Source organism: Tigriopus californicus, chromosome 6 (assembly GCF_007210705.1).
Source record: "Tigriopus californicus strain San Diego chromosome 6, Tcal_SD_v2.1, whole genome shotgun sequence".
In the NCBI taxonomy this organism is placed as follows: domain Eukaryota; kingdom Metazoa; phylum Arthropoda; class Copepoda; order Harpacticoida; family Harpacticidae; genus Tigriopus; species Tigriopus californicus.
The window spans coordinates 3,076,460-3,089,558 of NC_081445.1; the positions used below are offsets into that span (position 1 = coordinate 3,076,460).

Sequence of the window (13,099 nt, forward strand, 5' to 3'; positions counted from 1 at the left end):
AAAATCACTTTTGTCAATAAGGTTAGTTAGGTTTGATCTCGGGATCTGGAAATCAGCTCTTTTTCGGTTCTCGTTGACGGCAAAGATGGTCAACGTAAACCATAATGGATTGTAGGGTTTCTTACTTTTTCGGTACGGTGGATACATAAGGCATGACCACTTTGTCCACAAAGGATCCGAAGCCTAATTTGAAGTTGGAAGTTATGTTCTGCATGGTTGCAGCCAGGAGATCGCCCAACTTGGACAGCTTTTCCTTGTCATCTTCCATGGACTTTGACAAGTCCATCAAGTAGTAAAGGTCCACAGGGTAGTCCTGAGCTTGCTCATAGAAAAAGTCCAGATTATGAGCTTCATCTGCAAAGGAAATATTGACTTAGCTCAAGCCACGATGTGTTGTGCATAGTAGACCGAAGCAAACAAAAGATCGGGGTATTGGTAAACGAACCAGAATGGACGGGAAACCTTTTACTGCCCAATGTTGATCATTTATGTAAATGGATATAAAGAAGGGTTATACCAATTATCTCAGCAAGCTCAAGTCAAGAATAAAAAAAAAGAATTTTAAAGGCTCGAATTTATTTTGAGGAATGTTTCGGTGTTCCACAAAGCATTGCATACTACTTACTGACTCTCATTTTCAAGGAGACATGTTGTGGCTGGACTTGGACAGCCTCGTGGTATTGACTGGCCCTTTGAAGGTCAATATTTTGGATAACTCTGAACACATTATTGGGGTTAACGACTTCGTCGATCGGACATTGGACCCGGGAGCTGCTTTGGGCACTGAAATGAGTTTCCTGATTGCATCGAGGTAACGGCGCTCCATCCAAGCTCGTGTAATCCTAAAGGACATCAAAAAACATATTATTGGAGCAACGAAGTAAATTGAGAATCAAGATCGGTTACAGTGAGAAAATCGTGTTTGATCAGAGCAGAGGTTTAAATTTGATTTCTTTTTTTTAAGAGAGAATGAAGTGCAAATATGGGATAAGTGAGTGGTCTTTTGACCGACAAAATCGTTGTCATTTCGAAAAATAAGAAAACATTGAAATCTGTCTTCCTAGGAAAAATATGAAGCACCAAAATATGGGCTCCAAGTGAAGCTCATGTACATATATAAAAGATTACCGGACAATATTTATTGAAGAAATATAATTTGCACACCAAGACAAAATAAGCCCATATTGCTTCTTACCTCTTTCATGCACCAGGCACATGTAGGTGTTTGAAGGCATTCACTACACGTTTGTTTTGAAACACATGGGTTTTGAACAAAGAGTCCGGAGCGATAATCGCTGACCGGAGATCCGGGAAATTGGCCATATCCCGGAGAAATCAGGACCGTCAACGTGGAGATCGCCAACAGGAGCCCCCTCATTTTGAACAGGAAAACAACTAATGCGATTCACAACGAAATCCAAAGGAGCACCATTGAGTTGAGTCGACAAATTCCTGAAAATAGCAACACTCCCGTGAATCATCCTCCGCTCACATCTGTCATCTATTGGAGAAGAACGCCCAGATGCATTCCCCTTCTTTATTCGATGAATTCAAACAGCACTTGAGTAATTAGCCCACCATTCAGGAGAAGTAATCAATGACCTCAATTTGAATTTTCATCTAACCTTTGTTTGGGGCAAATATTCGCACACACTTGGTTCACAAATCAACCCCCTGTGTCCATGAAATGGATTCACAGACCAACTCAAGGTGTGCGTGTGTGTGAGTGAGTGAAATGAGCTCACTGCCCAAAATTCAACTCAAGGTTTTGGCTTGAGTCACCACCTATCCCTCCGAATGTCTGTGTGTGTGTGTGTGCTCTGGCTGAATCTCGACTACGGTCCGACTCCGTCTTGTTCTAATCCCCAACATGAATGTATTTGGCCTCCCTGTCTAGGCATAGATTCATATACTACCCATATGTGGATTGTTTGATTTATGAAAGAAACATTTTCATATTTAAACATCGTTTCCACTTAATAGAACTAGTTGAGGCTTTGCAGAGGGTAGATTGTATGATTTGAATGAGATCCTCATGTGGGCACCCAATCTAGCCGGACCCCACTATCTATGACTGTGCTCACCCTTGTCATGATTTCACCTCGGCAAGCGTTGAGGTACAGATGAGAGCAAACCGGCCGTAAGGGCAGTACAGAGGAGCGCTTTCGTCTGGGAGTGGATCGCTAAAACTGCACCCTTGGGCTAAGCTAATTCTCATAATTCATAAAGGTTTAAGCTTCAACCATTCATATGGAAATTCAAACTGGACTTGTGATCATGAAATGTTGCTTGAGCTTAAAATAAGCGTGACATATCCCAAGCAATTTCTAATGTTTTGCTAACCTACACAGAGCAAGCAAGACTGACAGGGAAAAGTTCGAGCTAGCAATCTTCCCTTTTAAATGGCAAGAAATGGGCAAAGGATAGTGTCTCACGCAATAGGGATGTTTGCAGTGAATGAATAACCAGATGTGAGACACAGTTTTGACCAAAGCCCTCGGATAAGACCGAAAAAAATCAAGTAAAAGAAGCCTGTGTAACAAACAGTTTTTGCTGATTTGTAGGAAATGAAAAGTTGCTATCAAAATGAGTAACTCATTATTAAGGTCTTAGGTTGTATTATCGTCAAGAAAATGAGTCATCTCGACACTTTTTCCGAACAGCATCGCAAATAATCCAAACATCTTAGTACTACTAGGGACTCCAATCTCAGTTCTGGTGCAAAAAGAGAATGTTCATCGACCACAACAAGGATTCGAAATATTGTGAAAAAGATGTTTGTGGGGAGCGTTTGATTGGTTAAATACAAAAAAGTTGATTTAGATGTAAATGAGAAATAAAACTTGTCGTAGCAGGCAAGCTTCGGTCATTGCCTAAAGACTAAGTATGATGTTCTTGCTAGTGTGGACAGTGTGCCCCTACTGAAAAATAAACAAGAAACCAAGAATTCTGCTTCATCTGGCGTGACTAGAGTCAGGCTAATGAATGCAAATTTAAACAACCAATAACTATTTAATGCTTTCCCTGATTGAACACTGTGCCTCCCTTCAACTGCACAAGTGTTTTCTGTTACGGTTTCCCATATATCTCGAGATTCTCTATCGATGAAGCTTTCCTTTGGGCTCAGGTTTTCCTCATCCACTTACTTGCCTCGTTGATCGCGCCTTCCATTCCTTTCAAATTGGGAAAGGGCGAATTCCTTGGTTAGCTTAGAAAAGGGTCAAAATGTGCTCTGAACTTCAATATGTGTACCAAAAGTCGATTTTGCTTTCAAATCGAAAAGTATATGGTTGATAGAAATAAAGCTCAAAACTAACAATCTTGGACAATGAGAACGATTGAAAGAACAATAAACACTCTGAATGTTCTTCATGCAAGGCTGAAGTCACAAGCCACGGGCATTTGAGTTGACCATCAAAACACTAACAAACTTTAAATTTCTACCGGGAATTTCTCCCCCTGAATCGGCAGAAAATCAGAAAATCGTTGTAACAAAAAAAATACGAGGGACCTACTGATTTTTGCCTACTTTTCACTCTTACCTCAAAAAATATGTGAGAGAAAGGTTTTGTGGTCTACCAAACCCAACATAGGCATAAAACATGGGTTATATACTCCTGTTCTTATGCGAACATTACGGACGTTGCACGGAGAATCTAAACCGAGAACATAAGCTAAGCTGTCAACATCAAGAAAGTCAGTATTGCCATTTTGGCCATTATTTACGTCTTGCTCTTGCGTGAGGAATAACTAGGCTTAGACACCGGATCGGTTGCAAGGGCCTGAGGTTGCATAGGCCAGCGGTCACGGAGCAGCTATCCCTGAGTTGCCTTTTGTGAAGTGTTACCCGGCGCAATCCCCTGCGATCGGCAATGGGGATTTTCTGTACTCTCTTTAGATTATCTGTGTAGTTCACAGGTATTTAGTGTGTAAAGCATAATTTGGTGTGCAAGTTGAGACAGGAAATTTTAGAACAGACTCGAGTTAATGAAAGCACTTACTTACGTTTCGTATCACATTTTGACGCTTCCTAAAGTCTTAATGGGCGTAGAACAAGTAAAGCGAATGTTTGGAAATTCAAGATTCTTATTGCGCGAGGACTAAAAAGATAAATCATTACGAGGAAAATCCAAGGCAATAATCACCCTCAATTATAAAGTAGAACTAGCCAGAATATTACCTTCTACCTATTAGATTTGTTAAGGATGTGGTCAAAATAAAAGATATTATTGAACTTAAACAAGACATGGTTGTACCAATGCCCGAGGACGTTTTTAACTTTTAATTGTTCGCTTTTTTTCGTCTCATACAAGTTTGTCTAAATGTTACTCAGAAATGGCACTTTTCCAAACATTCATTAAAATTTCAATGATACTTTGTTTTAGGTCATTCTAATGTTCTAAATCGCTGAGAGAGTTATTTTGCCCAAAAATGGTCGAATGCCGAAATACAGTAGTTTTCATCTTAATCAAACCATGTTTCCGAGCCCCATTCATGGAGTGGAAACAGAGGTGATTTTTGGTGGAAATTCCGCTCTTATCTTTCTTTTTCATTGTCCTCCGCTTGCACTTTTGTGATCAACAAACAACAAATGGCTCCGATAAATATTTCAAATACTCTTTATCATTTCCCTGTTAATTTCCCATCAGTTCGATCAATCCGTTCATTTGGGGCAAACCCATGCAGGAATTACAATTGAAGTAATTCCATTTCTCACCTTTTGTGTTTTTTCAGCTAGAAAAATTGCCTTACAAACTGAGTCAAAATACTTTCTTTTTGTTATCAATTCGAACCAAAATGAATTATATGCTAACTGATACGTGATACGTTCGCGTGCAAAAAAATGTGAAAACTTATCAAAGGCCAGTAGTGGCAACTATTGGTGGAGACCAACATCCATTAAATTTGCTTTAAATCATATCAAAGGCTAATGTACAAAATATCCAAGTGAAGAATCGCAGGTGAGGTGTTAAGGTGGATGGGAGAATAACTGATTTCGAGAAGACAAAATGTCATGATACTTCAATCAGCGTCAGAGTGGGTCAATGTTGTCATAGGAAGGAGTTTCCCAAGGATCAGTCCTAGGTCCCTCATTATTCCCGCTTTACATAATAATATGAACTCAGCTTTGGGGAATCCCCTCTCTTTATTCGCTGATGATTAGGGGGGGGGGCAAAAGCGCAAAACAACAGAGCCTTTTAGAGACAAAAGGTGCAAAATGATGAGCGTGAAAGTACAAAAAAAGGTGAACAGATGCAATAAAAGGCCAAAAGTGTAGCAAAAATGGCAAATAAATTCCACAAAGAAGGCATGCTCAAATTTATGTTTCAAAGTAGAATTTCACAAAAAGGCGCCTTCATGAAAAGCCAAGTTTTGCCTCATTCTTAGACAACATTACATAAAATTGTTTTGAATGAGTTCATGGAATGGTTCTGTAAGAGTAACGGATGGTGGCAGTTGATTAGATATTTTTTTGTTCGTGAGTGGAGGTTTTTATGATAAAGGAAATGCCACTATGTCGAGTGTGATGGCAGGAGCAAGAATAAAGTAAATGGCAGTTGAATATCGTTGACTAAAATATAGCAGGTTTTATTCCTTATTTTTCCTTTTCCTAGTAGTAAATGTTCACTAGTGTTGTAATTGAAGAAAAGAACTGGAGTTTTTCTTTTGTCAAAACGAGAAGCTAGCAAGCTTGAAGAAATAAGGAAAGCTGCTATAGTTGCGTTTTTTGGGCTACTTAATAATCTTAACCCCTTACTTAGTTTGTTCCTTTGCACTGGAAACTTGCACTTTTCATAGCTGTTTTCACTTGTTCCTCAATCATGATGTGATATCCATGACAATGATGAGGTTAATTCCTTTGGCCCTTGTAATTTAGTGATTGGCATCAATCGTTAAAAATCTGCTATTCACATACTTATTTCAGCGGCAGCATTTGATTTCAATCTTTGTAACGATTTCTAAAGCCTAGTAAGCGCTGATTTCGGTCAAAACACCATTTATAGGCCAAAGATATAAAAAAGTGCAAATAAAGATGAAAAGTGCAAATGTACAAAAAAGGTAGGCTTTTGTGACCAAAAAATACTTTTGCACAATTTGCCCCTCCCTACTGATGATAACAAGCTTCTTGCCAGTGCCAAAACAAACAACATAAACTCTAAGCTCAGTACTCTCTGAGCAACAAGCAAGTAAATTTAAGTCCTTGGGACATAATGAAAGGCATCGGTAGTATCGTCCAATCCAATGGCAGATTTGATTCTCATTGCCGGAGAAGTTCTTCGAACTGCAATTGATTAATGAGGCAGATTGGAAGATCCTTCATAACCTAAGATGCACCCCTATTCTGAACATCCAGTGTCGGTCTGGGACCCATACCTTAACCATTGCTACCATTGGTACTTGAGGCCGTTCCAAAGATGCTTCACTGGCATAATCAATGGCATGCGAGGAAAATCTATTCTTGAAAGAATGACATCCCTTGGAATTATTTCCCTCGATCAAAGGAGGAGGAACCTCGACCTAATCCAAATATTCCGCTTACTCCATGACATAGACCAAATCGACCGGCCACGATTTCAAATTGTTGGTAACTACCAATCGAGAATTGATAAAAAATGAACTTGGTACCACCTCCGGGTAGATTGTACGTGGGGAAGAACCTCCTAACAAACCGAGTTATTGAATATTGGAATGAATTTCCACGTGACTTGCAACTCAGATCATGTTTATTATCGATACATACTATATGCATGTTAATTGAAGAAATATTTGAAATACTCCTGTCCCAGGCATGAAGCCGGCAATTTGGTCCGTTTACCTCACGTTTGATCCTGTCCTTGTCCTTTCCTGGTTACTTGTTTTTGCTCTACTCTAAAAGACAGATTCTTTCCCTGCACTAATCAGGTGTTTAACAATTAGAAACACACATGCATTTCCAATATGTTTGGCATTTAGATACATTCATACCTTTCCAATGTGTTTTGAAATGAACCACGATAGGTGAAATTCAAATTGAGCAAGGAGCTTTTTTAAAGTTATTTGATTCAGTTCATAACATACAAACTTGAGTTATTTTTCTTGACAGTATTCTCTTCGATGTATATCGCAAATGGCTATACACGTACTAGATTTACCATTCCCTAAAATGGCCAAAGCAAATATTTGGTTATAGAAAACATACATCAAATCAAACGAAAATCAAAGTGGTCAACAATTCAAGTATTTGGATATTAGCTTTTGGATACATCAAGTGCGAATACTGTTCATTTTGATGTGATCGCTAACTTTGGATTTAGGGAAGTTTGTTCATTTGACTCCGGAAACAATGTACAAATTGAAAGAGGGTTTGGTCCATGTGACTTCATTTGTGGACTATCCTAAAGTACCATGTATAATCAAAGGTGGTCTTTTGGCGCTCTTGGAACATGAAAAAAAACTATGTTACAAACATTGTTGCTAACAATTTTAAGGCTTATTGCGTGAAAGATTGCTTTTACTATTGTCAATTATTATGCAATATGCATTATCTTTAATCTACAAAATGGACAAAAACTGTTCCGGTGACAGTGCAAAATTGCAATATTTGGCAGAATCGATCATTTTTAAGATGTTCATGCTAATATCCTAGATTTAAAAAACAGCAAGGATTCTTAAATGACTTTTGCTCAAACTAGGCTCTGTTGTGATGAATGAATGAAATGTCTCGTTCACATTATACAATAACATCGTCACTTCTAGCTAGGCTCTAGACAAGTAAGATTGCAAAGCAGGTGTCGTTTTCAGTGAAGGCAATGTATCAACCTCTGATCTATTGTACAGCAATATTTGAATGTATGGGGTTATTGAACCCACAGCTTGTCTCTTGTTGTTGAACTTTGCTCATGGAGCGACTTCATTTTAAACTACGTCAGACTAAGGCCGGACAAAAAGAAATCTTGAAGTCGTTCCAATTTTGATTTGCGGAGAAAGGCTCAATGTCTGGTCAAACTTTTGAGCAGGCGTAGAAGAAAGTTGTTTTCCATCCCATTCCCACAACAATCAAGGCCATGAGTGTATTTTACATCTTATTCAGCCGACAATCAACGGTAAGATTATTAACAAGAAATTCAGAGCATGGAAAAAGGAAGCGTTTTCATTCACAATTGGTGTAATAACGAAACGTTTCAAGTTTGAAGTGCGCGTACACCAATTTAAGAAACACTCGTAAATTTTTGGTCCCTGAAACAAGGAGCTCAAAGTGAGATTTGGTAAGGAGTTCTGTATTTAGAAGAGTAGACACTTAAAAAGCTAAATATTCTGTTGTTGAAGCTCCTTCAATGATGGAACTTTGATAAGTGGTGCGCATTGTCAGTTTGGGGCAAAAATATCTTCCTTTTATGTCATTAAATGTAATCAAAATCTTGTAATAAATACATTTCAAAACCTTCCACCTTGAAGAATCACATTTCAATCCTATCATTGAGAGATTGCTTGGAAGATAAAAACAACACACAGTGATCTTTCCATCGTTTATTATTCTTTGTAATGTTGCATATCTGATCACCCCTTTTTTGCTAAAATATTGTCAAGCCATAACTCAATACTTCGGTTGAACTTATCATTGGATAAGAGCTCTCAGTAATGAGCACATGTAATCTTGGAAACTTCATAATACACCACTAAAACGTATCACGTCCCAAGGAATTGTGAACTCCGATTAGGCCCAATGAAAGATGACAATTCATTGCGCAATTCCTCCTTTTTTCAGACTGGCGTTCGCATTCACAATGAGCTGCTGAAGCCCCACGCTTTGGCATTTCTTATCCTCGTCTGGAGCCAATGAGGGACTCTACAACACACATTCAGTAGTCAGGTCTATTCAGTACATGTACAACATCCAAACCTGTTGCTGGCCTTGAATGAAGAAGCTCGGCACAACATACGTCGATTCCCACACATACACACTCACTGACAGCGCCTCCTGCTATTGAGAGCGTGCTATTCTAGTGGATAGAGGTGAGGTAGTGAGAATTTGTGCCGTGGATGCCAAGCCAAAACTTTTTGGGGGAGGGGGATCGTCTTCAGATTTCTCTTGAGGAAACAGTGCTGGTGGCTTGTTGGTGCATCTCCTCCACTTGAGTTGAGGGGTGTTATGATTGTCGTCAAGTCCGGATGCGTGAGTGACGATGGCGTGACGGACTCTTACCATGATGGATTTGTTTTGGATCCCCTTGCTGATGGCCACGGACTTCCTGGCCGCGATGGTGTTGCCGTGAGTGATATCCTTTTGTGTCACACGTGCCGGATCGGTCCTAATGACGACGATGATGATGATCTTTTGTTTTGCAGGTACTTCTTGGCCTTCTATTTGGGACATGTGCCCGGATTCATGCCCTATGTGAGTGATTGTGGCGTGTTGATCCCGGAGAGGACGGTGTTCAGTGAGCTCATCAACATCGCAGTGTTCCTACAGCTTTTATTCTCGTACTTCAGATATGAACAAGTCTCCAGTGTCAAAAACTACAGCATTAAACGGTAGGCAAGTGGTCTTATAACTAAACCTCCAAAGGTGGGCATCTTATAGCGTTTTAGTGCGACCCTTAACTTAGGTAGCTTTTTTTTAAATATCCCATTTATGGTAGACGGTTTTATGTTCAAAACTGTTCATGGTTAAACAAAGGTTCAAATATTCATTATGGATAAGGTAGATATTGGACCCAGTGGAATTAATTCAGTCACGAACTTGAATTGGATGAGACTGACAAGTATAATTCCCCCACTTTGAAAAAACTGAAACTTTTCTTTCCAAATCTTACTTTTACACAATTCAATACAATAGTTGAAGCACTTTTCCTGCCCTCAGAACATTTGTAGCCTTTAAAGAGTAACATTAATGATCATGGCATAATCTGGAAGAAGAATGTTCTCTTGTCGTTCATTGTACTTTCAAAAATTTACGCATGAAAAAACACGCTCTTGAAGTTACCCAAAAAAGCTTGATAAAATCCCTTTCCTAACCATTGAAGGCATTAGTGCTTGACATTTCGTATTGCGAAATACCACCTTTAAAAGAAGACAAATCTCGTATCACAGGGGATTATCACAACATTTTCCATTTCGTTTCCAGTGGCTTGGTGGTGTTGAATAAGTGGTGTGCATCATTGGGCGTCTGCATCTCGTTTGGCCTCTCCTTGATTGGAAATGCTCAATTGGAACACAACGGCGTCATCCCAACGGACAAAGGTAATCAATCATGGCGCTCACCCAAATAACGACTAATTGCAATTCCCAACAAATGATGCCCTGAACCAAATTTCATCTGTTATTCCTTATTAACCAGACGAAATGATGGTTGAACCAGCCTCGCTCACGTCCTCCTCGCCCACCAACATGGAACTCAGAGGGCAGAACCATGAGGACAATGCCTCAACATATCTCGGGCCCTATTCAGAGTATGCCAGTTTGATGCAAAACATCCACTGGTTTGGCGCCTTCTGTGCCTTCATTATTGGCATTCTCTGGATGTTCCTCCAAAGTGTGCTCACACTGCGCATGGGCGTCCGAGGAGTCTATTTCTGCATCAGAATAGGCATCTCCGTGGCAGCCCTGTTCTTTGTGGTGGTCGGGATCGCTTTGGCGCTCTCAGCGGCGGTTAAAAACGGTAACTTGAGCCCTCAGGGGGTCTACGTAGAGAGCTGGAAGATTGTTTTCATGGACTGGTTTATTATCTCTTCTGCAGAGAGTGGCAAACTCAAGTGGGACGACTCCGCACATAATTTGGAAACCCGGAAAGGGCGATTGTCGGTGGCAGCCGCCTGTTGTGAATGGTTGGCTTGTTTCCTCATCGTGTCCTTCACCGCCACTTTTGTGCCTGAATTCCGACATTATGACCTCAAACGGGCTGGAGTGCGTTCCAAAGGGGCCCTCAATCCTGGTGGGACCAACCCGACCAGGCTCTCGCAACATGTTCCAGGTTGCTCGGCGGGTAATGGGACGGTCCATGAAATCGGCCCAGAACTGCAAAGTCATCAACTCTTGGAAGAACAAGAGAACCTCGTGCATCCTCAAAACAGCAGCTGACGACAGCGAAAATCAGTCTTGTTGTTTTTTCACTAGCTGAGAAACGCTTTTCAAGTTTCATGATTGCAAGCTTGGATAATGTACCTCTACTTTTGGTTACCATGCTGCCGCAGAAACATTCATATTTGATACTTCACAAAATGGTGGATATGATTCACTTTTGATCACGCTTAATTTGACATGTCTCAGTTAAACGAAACTACAAATGCAAATCACGTTTTCAAAGACTGGCATATGGACCGTGGTTCCTATTTTTTTCAGCAAGTGCCGTTTCAAATTTGGGCATGTCATTTGTAGCCTACATGTACGGTACATATTAACATTGAGCTTCGTAGAAGGTTGATTGGTGACTGATATTGGCCTCAGCTCAGTAAACCTGGATATTTTTGATGCTAAATATTTAGGGTCCAATCTACCCTCACTCCATACCGGTTCTGTGTTGAATTGAGCAAGAGATCTAAGATTAATGAAAGTATTTGAAGGCAAGAGCAACTGCATTGGATCAATCACATGCTTGCATCATGACCCTCCTTTAAACTAAGAAAATACATATATTCATAATACATTCCGCAAATTAGAGCTCTTCCAATGTGAAATTTGAATGCGTAGTGCCATCTATCTTCAATGCATCCCCCTGTACTTGATCAGACTTTATGCGACACTAGCATAACATTCACAACTTTCATTCCCTATCTGTTTCCACCCCAAAATGTGAGGGGGAAGTATCATTGATCAATCTGCATACATTCAAACTTATCGAACTTAAGGGAAATCCTTTTGACCCTTTCCATAATGCTATCAAAACTGGCTGAGCAAGTTGACAACATGATACGTGTTCAGGCAAATTACGGCTCATGGATCATATCAAAATCCCGGTTATAAAACAAAAGTTCTCAACATAATGGCTTCATCCTGTAGATTGAAAGAGAAATATAGATAGTGCCTCCTAGTCTCTACTGATATGTGAGTTTTGTCATCATTGTTACTTTGTCCTCACTTTTTGAACATGGCTATCAATTCATAGTACGTGACAAGTACGAGTATAACAAGCCTTTCACTATGTCCAAATAGTACGATTGATTGGGTGTCCTTCGTGTGAACGGTCTTAGTTTCATAGTTACCACAATACTATGGATGGCCTTTGCCAGGGTACATTTGATACATCGCTTACTCGTGTATACGCGTGAGAATACGGAAGAATCACTTTAAAGCTCTAAAGCTTAGACCAGAGAGGGGCCTTTGTAACATCTCTTTTACAATAAAGCAAGAATAGGAGAAAATATTCTGAATTTAAATTGAAATGTGAAAGGTCACAAAATTAGGAAAAAACATTAAATTTCAATTTTGATTTATCGAACACGTGATATTTGGTTTCATTTTTCGCTTCATGACAACTTGATATTTTAGGTTTTGACAAGCTGTCTTAACCTTGGTGTAGAGGGGAAAAGGGTACAACATGAAGAATCTAATATTCAGACTATTTAGACCCTTTAATGACGATGTATTATATTTTTGATTAACTATAGGGATTACTTTTTATAAATTATTGCACTACTTTACCGCCCTAAAGTGTTAAATTATCATCACACGGTTGAATTTGTATTTCATTTTCATTACATTGAAAAAACTCTTTCAATAAAGATAATGATAATGAGTTCAATCAGTTAATGGAAAACAACTTGAATTAAAGAATGGATTTATTGACCATTGTCTTCGAGTTCGGCCAAGTCAAAAAGGAGATTAGTTTTTGCACAGTAAATAGCTTTGATAGATTCACTTGAAAACAATTAGAATATTACAACCAAAAACAGTTTTTAGTGTCTTTAGCCATTTTGTTTGTGCTGAAAACCACCAATGTGTTCACCACTATTTTGATTCGCACGAACTCTTTCCCTTTACAAGTAAATTTGTTTGCATTAATGCGCATGAGATTGTAATGAGTTGCAGAAGAAAAGAAGCTTGGATCGTAGATCAAAATGTTTCCAATGCATTCACTTTTATACTCCAGCTTCCATCGTTATTTTTTTCATTCACACAATCA

At 39.4% G+C, this 13,099-nt stretch overlaps 2 protein-coding genes across 6 annotated transcripts in view; one reads left to right on the forward strand and one right to left on the reverse strand.

The window, feature by feature from the left end:
• LOC131882845 (integrin beta-PS-like) overlaps window positions 1–1,807 on the reverse strand; it is a 7,976-nt gene extending 6,169 nt beyond the window's left edge. The window contains exons 1-4 of one of the 4 annotated variants that reach the window (XM_059230148.1): window positions 1,626–1,807; window positions 1,196–1,452; window positions 626–842; window positions 126–354 (exon numbers count right to left, since the gene is read on the reverse strand). In XM_059230148.1, the coding sequence (XP_059086131.1) occupies window positions 126–354; window positions 626–842; window positions 1,196–1,378 (629 nt within the window). In that variant the 5' untranslated portion in view covers window positions 1,379–1,452; window positions 1,626–1,807. The remainder of the gene's footprint in view (window positions 1–125; window positions 355–625; window positions 843–1,195; window positions 1,453–1,625) is intronic. The other 3 variants (XM_059230147.1, XM_059230150.1, XM_059230149.1) reach the window with 3 other exon arrangements.
• Window positions 1,808–6,570: 4,763 nt separating this feature from the next.
• Window positions 6,571–12,718, forward strand: LOC131882849 (DNA damage-regulated autophagy modulator protein 2-like). Of its 2 annotated transcripts, none has more exons than XM_059230157.1 (6): window positions 6,571–6,586; window positions 8,747–9,250; window positions 9,328–9,513; window positions 10,106–10,221; window positions 10,319–10,639; window positions 10,718–12,718. In XM_059230157.1, the coding sequence occupies exons 2-6, from the start codon at window positions 9,186–9,188 to the stop codon at window positions 11,056–11,058; spliced, it is 1,029 nt and encodes a 342-aa protein (XP_059086140.1). In that variant the 5' UTR covers window positions 6,571–6,586; window positions 8,747–9,185; the 3' UTR covers window positions 11,059–12,718. The 2 variants fall into 2 exon arrangements, with proteins under 2 accessions (XP_059086140.1, XP_059086139.1); XM_059230156.1 differs by lacking the exon at window positions 6,571–6,586 and adding an exon at window positions 7,907–8,084.
• The last annotated feature ends 381 nt before the right edge of the window (window positions 12,719–13,099 follow it).